The sequence below is a fragment of the Schistosoma haematobium genome, chromosome ZW (genome assembly GCF_000699445.3).
Source record: "Schistosoma haematobium chromosome ZW, whole genome shotgun sequence".
NCBI classification, from domain to species: domain Eukaryota; kingdom Metazoa; phylum Platyhelminthes; class Trematoda; order Strigeidida; family Schistosomatidae; genus Schistosoma; species Schistosoma haematobium.
In genome coordinates this window covers 526,982-541,269 of record NC_067195.1, presented here as the reverse complement: position 1 = coordinate 541,269, position 14,288 = coordinate 526,982, and the positions used below count along the sequence as shown (strand labels likewise).

The following is a 14,288-nucleotide window of genomic DNA, read 5'->3' as shown; positions in this document are numbered from 1 at the left end:
TTGGGGAGAAGAAATTACACGCTCCCGTTTTATTGAAGGACTGCTGCCAGGTACACTGTGAGAACATCTACTTAGAGTGCCACCGGCTGACACAGCCGGTTTGAAACGAACGGTACTTCGATTTTTGACTGCTGAAAGACTGTCAGTTTCATTGGCGACCTATCGACCAACCGTGATGACTGTCGATGAAGCCACCGAGCCTAATCGACAAGATAGCTTTCAAAGTGCCGCGGCTATTAGAGAGTTCCCTGACCGGAATAGTAGACGAGGGCAGCCGAATTCCACATGGAACGGACGGTCGTCAAGGGACAATTATCGAGACCAGCAAACAGAATGCTTCTACTGCAGACGTTTCGGCAAAAATGCCAAGAAATGCGGGCATAACCGCGTGAAAAACAGCGGTGGGCAGTGTCGTTTGCATATATCGTCTTGCTATGTTAAACATTTATGCTCTGTTACTATTCGGGGTAGAGTGCAAAGTACTGAGATTAATATACTATTAGATACAGGAGCTTCAGTATCCTTGATCAAGGAAGACCTCTTGCAGAAACTTAACCACAGCACTCAGCGTAAACAATGCTCTTCTACATTAATTACCGCGAGCGGAGAACCCTTGAAAGCGTGTTCTAAGATAGGGTTAGAGCTAACGATTGACAAGAAGCCTTTTCAACATGAATTCTGGGTTTGCCCCACACTGACTTGGGACATGATTCTCGGGGTCGACTTCATGTTAAGATACCAGGTCTCTATACACATGAATAAGTCAGAAGCGAGTATTGGTGGAGTTTTCGTGCAAATACAACACCATGAAATACTAATTAAGTCCGTAGCCCAGGTGAGAATTTCAGAAATTGTACGTCAGGTACAGGACAATAAAATAATAAGTGAAAAGACCGTCGAGCAACCACTGATGTACTCCAACAATTTAGTTCCGTTTTCTCTGAGAATATCTCTGAAAATCGGACGACCACTGTACAGCACTCCATCCTCACAGGTGATCACATGCCATTACGTCAACCATCTCGCCGAGTACCAGTACATTACCAGCCTCAATTAGAATCAATGATAAAAGATATGCTAGAGAAAAGATCATTGTACCATCTTCATCACCATGGGCATCGCCTATCGTTTTAGTGAAAAAGAAAGACTTCCCTACGACTATGCGTAGACTACCGCCGCCTTAACGCTATAACTAAACGCGATTCTTTCCCACTTCCACGTATAGACGCTACATTGAATACCATGAAAGGCGCTCGTTGGTTCTCGACTTTAGACCTAGCATCAGGGTATTGGCGAGTGGAAGTCCGACTTCAAGATAGAAAAAGACTGCATTCACAGTAGCCAATGGTCTATATGAATTTCAAGTGATGCCGTTTGGGCTAACTAATGCCCCAGCCACTTTCCAACGATTAATGCAGACAGTTCTACACGGTATCGTACCACACCAGTGTTTAATTTACCTTGACGATATTATTGTGTATGGCAGAACGCCGGAACAGCATAATGCCAATTTGAAGGCAGTCCTACAACGAATTAAGCAGCATAACCTAAAAGTTAAACCATCTAAATGTCGACTATTGCAAAAGAAGTGCTCTTTTTAGGGCATCGCATTACAGAAGATGGAGTAGCAACAGATCAGGGAAAAACGAGCGCCATTATTAACTGGCCACAACCGAAATCTGCCGAGGATGATCGCAGCTTCCTGGGACTCGCTTCTTATTATAGACGTTTCGTACACGATTTCGCATCCCTGGCAGCACCTCTACATCGCCTGACGTGCAAAGGACGAACATTTTTGTGGACCACAGAATGTCAACAAGCATTTAGCACTTTGAAGTCGTGTCTTGCTCCTGCCTGCAAGTAAACGCTAATAATACGTGCTACAATTGATGATGGAGGTGTTTATGTCAAAACATGATGAACCCCAGCCATCCCTGGCAAGTTAACAGTCAACACAACCCCTCGCCAACCGCCACTGTTAGGAGTCTCATCAGACTATGACATCTGGAAAATTAGGGTAATGACGTGCCTACGTCGAGTTCCAACTTCGGAACACTTCGACTACCTTCTGTCCTACTTAGATGACGAAGCAGTGAAACGAGCGGCAGCTAACGGCTTTACTACGTGCAATCCACCATCTCAAAATTGGAAGATTTTAGATGAATGTTTTTCTTTGAAGGTGGATACCCAGCAGACAGTCATCCAATTTTTGTCTCGCCACCAGAAACCTCATGAAAGCCCATCGACTATCTTCACTCATTACGGCAGATAGCAACCCAGGCATTCCCTAGCCTGGACATCTTGGGGAGAAGAAATTACACGCTCCCGTTTTATTGAAGGACTGCTGCCAGGTACACTGTGAGAACATCTACTTAGAGTGCCACCGGCTGACACAGCCGGTTTGAAACGAACGGTACTTCGATTTTTGACTGCTGAAAGACTGTCAGTTTCATTGGCGACCTATCGACCAACCGTGATGACTGTCGATGAAGCCACCGAGCCTAATCGACAAGATAGCTTTCAAAGTGCCGCGGCTATTAGAGAGTTCCCTGACCGGAATAGTAGACGAGGGCAGCCGAATTCCACATGGAACGGACGGTCGTCAAGGGACAATTATCGAGACCAGCAAACAGAATGCTTCTACTGCAGACGTTTCGGCAAAAATGCCAAGAAATGCGGGCATAACCGCGTGAAAAACAGCGGTGGGCAGTGTCGTTTGCATATATCGTCTTGCTATGTTAAACATTTATGCTCTGTTACTATTCGGGGTAGAGTGCAAAGTACTGAGATTAATATACTATTAGATACAGGAGCTTCAGTATCCTTGATCAAGGAAGACCTCTTGCAGAAACTTAACCACAGCACTCAGCGTAAACAATGCTCTTCTACATTAATTACCGCGAGCGGAGAACCCTTGAAAGCGTGTTCTAAGATAGGGTTAGAGCTAACGATTGACAAGAAGCCTTTTCAACATGAATTCTGGGTTTGCCCCACACTGACTTGGGACATGATTCTCGGGATCGACTTCATGTTAAAATACCAGGTCTCTATACACATGAATAAGTCAGAAGCGAGTATTGGTGGAGTTTTCGTGCAAATACAACACCATGAAATACTAATTAAGTCCGTAGCCCAGGTGAGAATTTCAGAAATTGTACGTCAGGTACAGGACAATAAAATAATAAGTGAAAAAGACCGTCGAGCAACCACTGATGTACTCCAACAATTTAGTTCCGTTTTCTCTGAGAATATCTCTGAAAATCGGACGACCACTGTACAGCACTCCATCCTCACAGGTGATCACATGCCATTACGTCAACCATCTCGCCGAGTACCAGTACATTACCAGCCTCAATTAGAATCAATGATAAAAGATATGCTAGAGAAAAAGATCATTGTACCATCTTCATCACCATGGGCATCGCCTATCGTTTTAGTGAAAAAGAAAGACTCTTCCCTACGACTATGCGTAGACTACCGCCGCCTTAACGCTATAACTAAACGCGATTCTTTCCCACTTCCACGTATAGACGCTACATTGAATACCATGAAAGGCGCTCGTTGGTTCTCGACTTTAGACCTAGCATCAGGGTATTGGCGAGTGGAAGTCCGACTTCAAGATAGAAAAAAGACTGCATTCACAGTAGCCAATGGTCTATATGAATTTCAAGTGATGCCGTTTGGGCTAACTAATGCCCCAGCCACTTTCCAACGATTAATGCAGACAGTTCTACACGGTATCGTACCACACCAGTGTTTAATTTACCTTGACGATATTATTGTGTATGGCAGAACGCCGGAACAGCATAATGCCAATTTGAAGGCAGTCCTACAACGAATTAAGCAGCATAACCTAAAAGTTAAACCATCTAAATGTCGACTATTGCAAAAAGAAGTGCTCTTTTAGGGCATCGCATTACAGAAGATGGAGTAGCAACAGATCAGGGAAAACGAGCGCCATTATTAACTGGCCACAACCGAAATCTGCCGAGGATGATCGCAGCTTCCTGGGACTCGCTTCTTATTATAGACGTTTCGTACACGATTTCGCATCCCTGGCAGCACCTCTACATCGCCTGACGTGCAAAGGACGAACATTTTTGTGGACCACAGAATGTCAACAAGCATTTAGCACTTTGAAGTCGTGTCTTGCTCCTGCCTGCAAGTAAACGCTAATAATACGTGCTACAATTGATGATGGAGGTGTTTATGTCAAAACATGATGAACCCCCAGCCATCCCTGGCAAGTTAACAGTCAACACAACCCCTCGCCAACCGCCACTGTTAGGAGTCTCATCAGACTATGACATCTGGAAAATTAGGGTAATGACGTGCCTACGTCGAGTTCCAACTTTGGAACACTTCGACTACCTTCTGTCCTACTTAGATGACGAAGCAGTGAAACGAGCGGCAGCTAACGGCTTTACTACGTGCAATCCACCATCTCAAAATTGGAAGATTTTAGATGAATGTTTTTCTTTGAAGGTGGATACCCAGCAGACAGTCATCCAATTTTTGTCTCGCCACCAGAAACCTCATGAAAGCCCATCGACTATCTTCACTCATTACGGCAGATAGCAACCCAGGCATTCCCTAGCCTGGACATCTTGGGGAGAAGAAATTACACGCTCCCGTTTTATTGAAGGACTGCTGCCAGGTACACTGTGAGAACATCTACTTAGAGTGCCACCGGCTGACACAGCCGGTTTGAAACGAACGGTACTTCGATTTTTGACTGCTGAAAGACTGTCAGTTTCATTGGCGACCTATCGACCAACCGTGATGACTATCGATGAAGCCACCGAACCTAATCGACAAGATAGCTTTCAAAGTGCCGCGGCTATTAGAGAGTTCCCTGACCGGAATAGTAGACGAGGGCAGCCGAATTCCACATGGAACGGACGGTCGTCAAGGGACAATTATCGAGACCAGCAAACAGAATGCTTCTACTGCAGACGTTTCGGCAAAAATGCCAAGAAATGCGGGCATAACCGCGTGAAAAACAGCGGTGGGCAGTGTCGTTTGCATATATCGTCTTGCTATGTTAAACATTTATGCTCTGTTACTATTCGGGGTAGAGTGCAAAGTACTGAGATTAATATACTATTAGATACAGGAGCTTCAGTATCCTTGATCAAGGAAGACCTCTTGCAGAAACTTAACCACAGCACTCAGCGTAAACAATGCTCTTCTACATTAATTACCGCGAGCGGAGAACCCTTGAAAGCGTGTTCTAAGATAGGGTTAGAGCTAACGATTGACAAGAAGCCTTTTCAACATGAATTCTGGGTTTGCCCCACACTGACTTGGGACATGATTCTCGGGATCGACTTCATGTTAAAATACCAGGTCTCTATACACATGAATAAGTCAGAAGCGAGTATTGGTGGAGTTTTCGTGCAAATACAACACCATGAAATACTAATTAAGTCCGTAGCCCAGGTGAGAATTTCAGAAATTGTACGTCAGGTACAGGACAATAAAATAATAAGTGAAAAAGACCGTCGAGCAACCACTGATGCACCCCAACAATTTGGTTCCGTTTTCTCTGAGAATATCTCTGAAAATCGGACGACCACTGTACAGCACTCCATCCTCACAGGTGATCACAAGCCATTACGTCAGCCACCTCGCCGAGTACCAGTACATTACCAGCCTCAATTAGAATCAACGATAAAAGATATGCTAGAGAAAAAGATCATTGTACCATCTTCATCACCATGGGCATCGCCTATCGTTTTAGTGAAAAAGAAAGACTTCCCTACGACTATGCGTAGACTACCGCCGCCTTAACGCTATAACTAAACGCGATTCTTTCCCACTTCCACGTATAGACGCTACATTGAATACCATGAAAGGCGCTCGTTGGTTCTCGACTTTAGACCTAGCATCAGGGTATTGGCGAGTGGAAGTCCGACTTCAAGATAGAAAAAGACTGCATTCACAGTAGCCAATGGTCTATATGAATTTCAAGTGATGCCGTTTGGGCTAACTAATGCCCCAGCCACTTTCCAACGATTAATGCAGACAGTTCTACACGGTATCGTACCACACCAGTGTTTAATTTACCTTGGCGATATTGTTGTGTATGGCAGCACGCCGGAACAGCATAATGCCAATCTGAAGGCAGTCCTACAACGAATTAAGCAGCATAACCTAAAAGTTAAACCATCTAAATGTCGACTATTGCAAAAAGAAGTGCTCTTTTTAGGGCATCGCATTACAGAAGATGGAGTAGCAACAGATCAGGGAAAAACGAGCGCCATTATTAACTGGCCACAACCGAAATCTGCCGAAGATGTTCGCAGCTTCCTGGGACTCGGCTCTTATTATAGACGTTTCGTACGCGATTTCGCATCCCTGGCAGCACCTCTACATCGCCTGACGCACAAAGGACGAACATTTTTGTGGACCACAGAATGTCAACAAGCATTTGGCACTTTGAAGTCGTGTCTTGCTTTTCCGGACACTTCTGCTAAAACGAGTGAGTTTATACTCGATACATACGCTAGTTCATCAGCCATTGGAGCAGTCCTGTCTCAAATAGCACTAGATGGACAGGAGAGGGTCATTGCGTACGCTAGTCGGCGGTTAGATAAGAGGGAGACAAGGTATTCTACGACGCGCCGAGAGATGCTGGCTTTGGCAAAATTTTTGCAACATTTTCGTCACTATCTCTTAGGACGACCCTTACGTGTACGCACGGACCATCGTGCACTACAGTGGCTTCGTTCGTTCCGTGAACCAGAAGGTCAGGTAGCGCGCTGGCAGGAGAGGTTGCAGGAGTTTGATTTTACTTGTGAATACCGACCCGGAAGCTGACACACAAACGCTGATTCTCTATCTCGTATACCTTATTCACCTGATACTATTAGTGCCGTCCTTAGCACAGCCCCCGAGATCGACTGGCCGTCTCTTCAAGCAGCAGATCCAGATCTGCGATTTATCTATCAGAGGCAACTACATGGCAATAATAAACCATCTATGACAGAGTTAAAGGATCATTCCTTGGCGACGCGCCGTCTCTGTGCCAAGTGGGGCAGTCTAAGATTGTATGAAGACACGCTGTTTATAGTCAGTGAATCAAAACAACCACTATTGATAGTACCACGTATACAAGTTCGGAATATCATGGAGCAGGTACACCGAGAACTGGGGCACTTAGGAAAACGGAAGACTGAACAAGCTATCTGCCGAAGGTTTTGGTGGCCATCCATCCACGAAGACGTTGCAGAATTCTGCAAAAATTGTAGCACGTGCTATGCTATCAAGTCACCCTTAGTTCCAATGACGACAGAAGGTCCGCATCAGCGAGTTGGCATTGATATTATGGAGCCACTCACAACGTCAAAGAACGGAAACCGTTATTTACTGGTTATGGTAGACTATTTCAGCAAATAGTGTGAAGCTGTGCCTATACCACAACAAGATGCCCTCACAGTCACTCGGGCTTTCATTGATCATTGGGTATCCCAGTACGGCGCTCCCCTCTCACTCCATTCTGACCAAGGTTCAGCTTTTGAAAGTCATCTCGTCGCCCAGGTATGTCGATTATTGGGAATCCGGAAAACACACACTACCGCGTGTCATCCAGAAGGTAACGGCTTAGTGGAAATAACCAACAGGACTATCAAAGCTCTCCTTCAATCGTTTATCAATAAGTCGTCGACGGAATGTTGGGATGACGTGATACCACAATGTCTGTTAGCTTGCCGCTCATCAGTGCACGGATCTACAGAATTTTCACCGGCGACCCTACTTTTTGGGCATGAATTGCGCCTGCCCGTTGAGCTGCAAATACCGCTGTTACCATGCGAGGTCCAAGATCATGTAGTATACATCCGTAATCTTCGCAGCCGCCTAGCCGACGCCTATCGCTTAGTGAAGATCAACCTACAAAATGCCAGCAAGCACCAAAAGGACGTGTACGATCGCAAGACGAACAGACCTGTGTATAAACCCGGAGATCGTGTGTGGCTGCACCGCCCTTTGGCCCCACCGGGGACATGCAGCAAGTTCCATCACCCTTGACAAGGACCTTACGAAGTTGTGTTTACGCGGTCTCTCACTACATTCGTCTTACGTAACCTCCAACGACCCCAAGACGATGTTATAACAGTACACTACAATCAACTAAAGCCAGACAAGACAACAGTGCACTTAGATACCCCGTTTGTAATCCCCCGACTGCCGTCAGCCATTATGAAGTGCCACCAGAAGGAGGGGTAGCATACCCATGTCTAGCACCAGGCACTGAGGACAGTGCCTCATGAAGAGAGGGGATAGTGTAACAGTATCAAAAATCATTACGTGTAACTTTACTAATGCAAGTTTGTTTTCCTTATTGCAGGACAACAGAAAGTGAACGTATTAGAAGAAGAAGAACAAAGCTTGCGCAAACTAAACCTGCTGGATGATGAGTAAAACTATTTTGTAATAGACTTCTCTTTTTGTACAAAAACCGCGTATTTCAATTTTCTAATATATCTCTGTTGTGCTCGCACGCCGTGTTCTCACTTGAGTGGCATCTGCCAGTCCTGACTGTTGTGTTGTGTTTCAGATTGCTCCTGCCTGCAAGTAAACGTTAATAATACGTGCTACAGGTATCTTTCCAACGAGTCCGCTACATATTCGGTATTACAGTGCACTTACCTGGCTTCGAGTATTATATAAATATCTTTGGTCTACGTGTTTCTCCTAAGTCAAGTAGCGTTGTCAAACACTGATTACCTATGCCATCTTCAAACGAAGACAACTGACTTCGTTACAAGTGGCAAGGTTATGAAGCACAATTTCTAGAGACACCCCTCATCTCTGAAGAATGAAAAGGAAGGTCTAGGTCGGCCTCCTTGACGTTTTCTCGACCTTCGAATGGTTCAAATGGTTGTGGATGGTATAGAAGAAGCCTTCGCTTAACGGGCTTCCGTGTCTAGTAGCAGTGGATGACCAATACATTCAGGCAGGAACCTAGGTATATTAACGATAAAAGAGGAGAATGAAATCGGTAAATCATAGCAAGATACCATCCTTAGTCTTTAAAAAGATGTTAAGTTTCCTCTTATAGGACTACTGGGAAGTCGCTTGAACTAGCTCAGCCGGAAGCGAATTCCAGCACTTCACAACTCTTAAGGAGTAGAAGTTGTGTCTACAGTCCGTTCTGCTGAGTTGTGTCTCCAGTTTCTGGGTGTAACCCGTTACGGTTGTGTTGGAGCTTAACTTAAGTAAGTGTTTAAGGGGATGTTGTAGGGCTTAGTTTCATGGACAAACAGAGGATACGAATGCTAGAAATTTGCGGTGTATTTGGACCATAAATTTCCTTCAATCTTAGATCTCGTTTAGACTGTTCGTCAGACAACGCTACGTATTTGATTTAAATTAATTTTGGACTTATACAAATTCAGTCTACAACGCTATTTTAATCCAAGAACTAATTCACCAGTACTTCGTACATGATCCAGCTCCATATTTTCATCACTTGTAAGCAAGAGTAATTCAAGCGAGTTTCATAGTTGCTTTAGATTATTTCGTACTATGTTTGTGATGCCTGATAACATTTCGTAGTTTCTTCAAGTAAAAAAGTTATATATTCTGGTCGAAATCATGTACATTTATGACTCGTAATTCGGCATACTGTGGTAAAGCATACTGCATGTACACGAACAATCTTAGTCCATGTCCTAACTAGACACCTTGTCGTACGTAATATATCGCTTAACGCTAGGTAATAAGCTCTTTGCATAAGCCTTTTACGAAATGGCCACGTTACCTGAACCCTCTAAACTTTGGTTACAATGGTGGCTACCATTTTAAACAATGTTTACTATACTCTTTCTGTTTGCTATTATTTCACACGGTAAATTATGACTTGACTTCTTCACTATACGACAGTCATTTTAATTCCGTTTTCGGTTTATTTACATGCAATGCGGATTTGGGAACTATCTAAAGGACCTGTGAAATTCACCACGAACCCCACCATAGTCTTCGTATATGTTTTTATTACTCTTGCGGCAAACCTCTCGTCTGAGGAACTCAATCACTTGTCAGAGGTATCTATTTCAACGCGACTTGATAGAACTTTAAAACGCTGGGTTTTTTCTGTTATCTTTATGGTTAATCGCTTAACATTCAACCAACGTCCTACTAACATATGACAAAGGACTTACCTCTAACACTTCAAAGTATAAAGTAGTCCATCTGTGGCATATCTCAGACTAAAGTTAGAACTAAGGCGACTTCCCTCTAGAAGTGTCCCAAATTGAAAAAGATTTAGGAGTGCTGGTACCCTACGATTTGAAGTCTTACGCTAACTATGACAAAAATGCTTTCGAGCGAACCTCGCACTGGTAACATTGAGGCGCATTTTCGGTCAGTTCGACAGAAAAACTTTCCACATAATCGTGAACAGTTTCATTTGTCGCCAGTTAGAGTACGGAAATATAGTATTTCCTCCCTAACTCCAAAAGGATAAGGACCCCCTGGCACGTATTCAGCGGCAAGTCACGAAATCAACTAGGGGACCCAGATTCAAGTCTTACGAGGAGCGCCCGCAATCACTAAACTTTTACCCGGCTCAATTCCACTACAAGAGTCCAGGCGTCTTAGAGGTGACCTACTAACTAGAATGCACACCAGTTGGAAAATTTCACAATCATGAGTTTTATAAGGGATGATAGATTCACTCCTGTTCTAAATCTGTATTATCGACCTGCAAGTAAAGATAACCTTGTTAGCACTGATCTATGCAAATGACGCAAAAATATGGCGATCCATGGAAGGCGGATGAGACTCACAGGAGCTTGAAAAAAATGTTACGACAACAGTGGAATGAGCAGTAAAAAACAGGTCAAAACTTGATCTGTCGAAATGTCCTGTCATGAACATTCTGCCTCATTCGACACATAGCACTTACACTCTCTATGGGAATCCACTCCCGATTATCTTCCCAGAGCATGTTCTCGGGCTTGTAACCGCAGAGAGCTTAGAAATCAGTTCAAACTAAATTGAGGATACAGTCAAGACAAACACAACTCTCCACTTTGCGATTTCGTGACTTAACGCAATCTCCTCAGAGTTTTTCCTGGTACTATTTAAAGCGTACTCATGGCCCCACCTTGAAGTCCATGAGGTCACTATGCTCCCCTTGCTTGAAGAAGAGATAAATCTCTTGGACCAAGTACAAAGGCAGGCAACCAAATGGGTAATAGGGCTAGAACATAAATCTTACGAGGACAGACTACATATACTGAGATTATTCTCACTGAGCTACAGGAGAATGAGAAGTGGTCTGGTAATGACACACACACACACATTGAGCACACCGGAACACCCCCACGCGAGCATGTCGCCAGAACATAAATACCCCACTCTTCAAAGCCGCTCCCGAAAAGATTGCACATCAAAGAGCGGACGCCCAAGTACGCTCTCAAATTTCTCGTTACGAGTTGACTCATCCGGAATGCTATTCCAGCCGAAATTGACCACATCCCCTCAATGGATAGTTTGAAGAGGTGACTTGACGAACAAGTACTCACCTGTGGATTACCATGTCCCTTTTGTACCACCAGTGTCTGGTGCATGTCTCATAAATTAACACAGTTATTATTACTGCACAACTAGTAACTACTTCCCATTTGTCTTATTATCATCTCCGTTACTCGCGTAACCAATCATTTTAATGTTCTTATTTGTTTACTCTTTAAACAATCGTGTTCTCTTAGTGCGCGGATTATCACTATTATTTTTATACTGCAATCAGCCAACCTCTTGTCTGTAATGTGACAGCTGCTGGTATCCAGAATCTCTACTTCTGTGGTGGACCAAAAATATATCAATTCCAAAAATAACAAAAAAGCTACAACGTCAAAAATTAATATGACAGTATATCAAATATAAATTATATATTCAAGAAAAATATACAAGATGTCACTCAGATTGTCAGTAGTTGGCATGTTTGTGTTTGTTTTGGTCTGGTAATCCATATTTATAAGTGACTAATAATCCCAATCACGATTGTTATAGTTCGAGATATACATCCAGATAAAGCATATAATGAATATATCACTGAAATCTGTAAACGCAGATAGTAAGTATAATAAAGACCTGTTATCATAACACCAGGCAATTGAGAACAAGATGCATATATGTGCATCGGTGTATTCACGAGCGACAACAAGTATGTCATGCTATAGGGGATTTAAAAACGAAAGGTCAAATGACTGGAATATTACCTGTTGGTCATTATGGAATACCCGAAACTGTACAAGAACAACAAGAAGCGAGAGCCAAGAAATCAATAGATTTATATAAGCTTGTGACAAAAATACTAGATTTTATATTGATTTATCCTTTAGGAAGATTTACTACATATTTCACTGTATGTCGATGACTTTTAGCTCTTCTCTAATAAATCAATCATATTTCACTTGTTATAGTGATTTTATGTCTGTTTAATTCTCTCTACGGCAACGCGCAGGGTTTGAGGATGTCACATTTATCGTGATATTTGTGTTTTGTTGACTGAAGTTCCTAATTATGTATGTATTACATATATAGAATGACATGAATTTCTCATCGTGCGACTGAATACGACATGTTTCATTGAATCATCTACAGTTTCAACAAGAGTTTCATGCATTTCAATTTCATTATTTTGGGTAAATTTCGGGGTTTTCCTCAAAGTCGTAAGAAATATGGTAGTTTTCCCCAAAGTGTTATAAGATTCTGTGCAAATATTAGGGAAAACCCTAAATTTCCGCAAACATTTGTGGATTTTCCCCAGACCTGGGGAAATGCTGGGGTTTTTGTGCTGTTTCCTCAAAGTTTTCTATTTCGGTTTCCCCAAAATTTACCCCAAACAAACAAAATTTTCCCGAAAATGTGGAGATCGAGGTATTTTTTACCCACCTATTTTACTTAATGACGCACGTCTACTGGTTGATATTTAAGTTTAATCAAGCAAACTGGGTTTGGTTGATATATTGATGCTAAATGTATGTATAGGATAACGGAGAATCACCATATATGGTTGAGTACAAGATATAACAGTATTGAGATTGGCTATCATATTTTCCCTTATTGATAAGGCTAATCTTCAGTTATAATAAATGTGGATAAACTAAGAGGCCTATATTGTTTCCTAAAATTATTAGTTACTTGAAGACTCAGTATGTTCTTGAAGGTACCATCCAGTCCTGGTAATGCTCGTTCACTTGAAAAAAATTTCTTTGTCAAGTAAAATTGCTTTACTGTTTAGTAAATTTCTAGATGTTAACTACTGAAAACTGGTAAAAGATGTCATATTCATTTCTTGCTTTACAAAATTATTTAAAATGTTTTTTTCTCCTTGTTTTATGTTGTTCTTCAATAACGCTGGTGCATTTTTTTTATTTTCAAAAGCATTAGTGTGTTGAGATCCTACTGTTATTTGGTATCGTTTATTATGAAACCCTTGATTGACGGTATAATTAGAGTGGGATCGGATTTGGGTTTTATTGTTGCTTGTAATTTCAGTTTATTTCACACACAAACCGTTCTCAATTTATAGTGATAGTCACCAATACCGTTCTGCAGAATGTTGGTCCGTACAAAAGAGGATACTTTGTTCAAGATGAATCAATTAAAAAACCATTTAGACAGAACACTATCTCAAGTACTGTCCTTTATGTAGTTTCCTCACTACTAATACTGATTACGGTATTTCCGTCCTACTCTCAGAATTTCATATTAATTTGCTTTCAGATAGTTGTCGGTGAAGTAATTGTTAGTGCAAAATCTTTAAGAAAAACTCATCATAGAATACCGGTGGTTTGTTTATCGGATTAGAAATCATGAAATTTTTAACTTTGTAGGTTTTGTATCCAATTTATGATTCTCTTATTGTTGCTTGTTTTGGCTACTTTGCTACTATCGGTCTTACGGATGTAGGTAAAGTTTCATTTGGTCGTCTCCGTCCAAATTTTCTTGATGCATGCAAACCTTCTGACCTTCAAACTACGATCTTGGGTTTTGTTGGTAATTTTACTTGTTCATCAGACAAATCAAGTGGCCTGAGGTAATAACCAGTTTTTGTTGACAAGATGGCTATGATACTATTGTTTTTATGGTAGATTTCGAATTTTCGATTCATAGAAACATTTCTTGTTCTGTGAAAGTAACGCTTTCATAATCCATAGATTTTTCGGAATACAGAGCTTTATCTTTTACTGATTAGTTCAACTTTCACTTGGTAAGGTTCCTGTGGTCCTTCGAGTGATAAATCAGCTTTGATATTTTGCCTCATTCAATTT

General features: G+C 42.1%; 1 protein-coding gene across 9 annotated transcripts in view; it reads left to right on the top strand.

The window, feature by feature from the left end:
* Positions 1–12,451: 12,451 nt before the first annotated feature.
* The window catches only part of MS3_00010269 (uncharacterized protein), a 37,341-nt gene continuing 35,504 nt past the window's right edge, over positions 12,452–14,288 (top strand). For 6 of the 9 annotated variants that reach the window (XM_051218635.1, XM_051218633.1, XM_051218629.1 and 3 more), the window contains exons 1-5: positions 12,452–12,536; positions 13,399–13,502; positions 13,547–13,695; positions 13,741–13,806; positions 13,851–14,053. In XM_051218635.1, coding sequence (XP_051070094.1) covers positions 13,442–13,502; positions 13,547–13,695; positions 13,741–13,806; positions 13,851–14,053 — 479 coding nt within the window. In that variant the 5' untranslated portion in view covers positions 12,452–12,536; positions 13,399–13,441. Of the gene's footprint in view, positions 12,657–13,398; positions 13,503–13,546; positions 13,696–13,740; positions 13,807–13,850; positions 14,054–14,288 lie in introns of all 9 variants that reach the window. The other 3 variants (XM_051218634.1, XM_051218630.1, XM_051218631.1) reach the window with 2 other exon arrangements.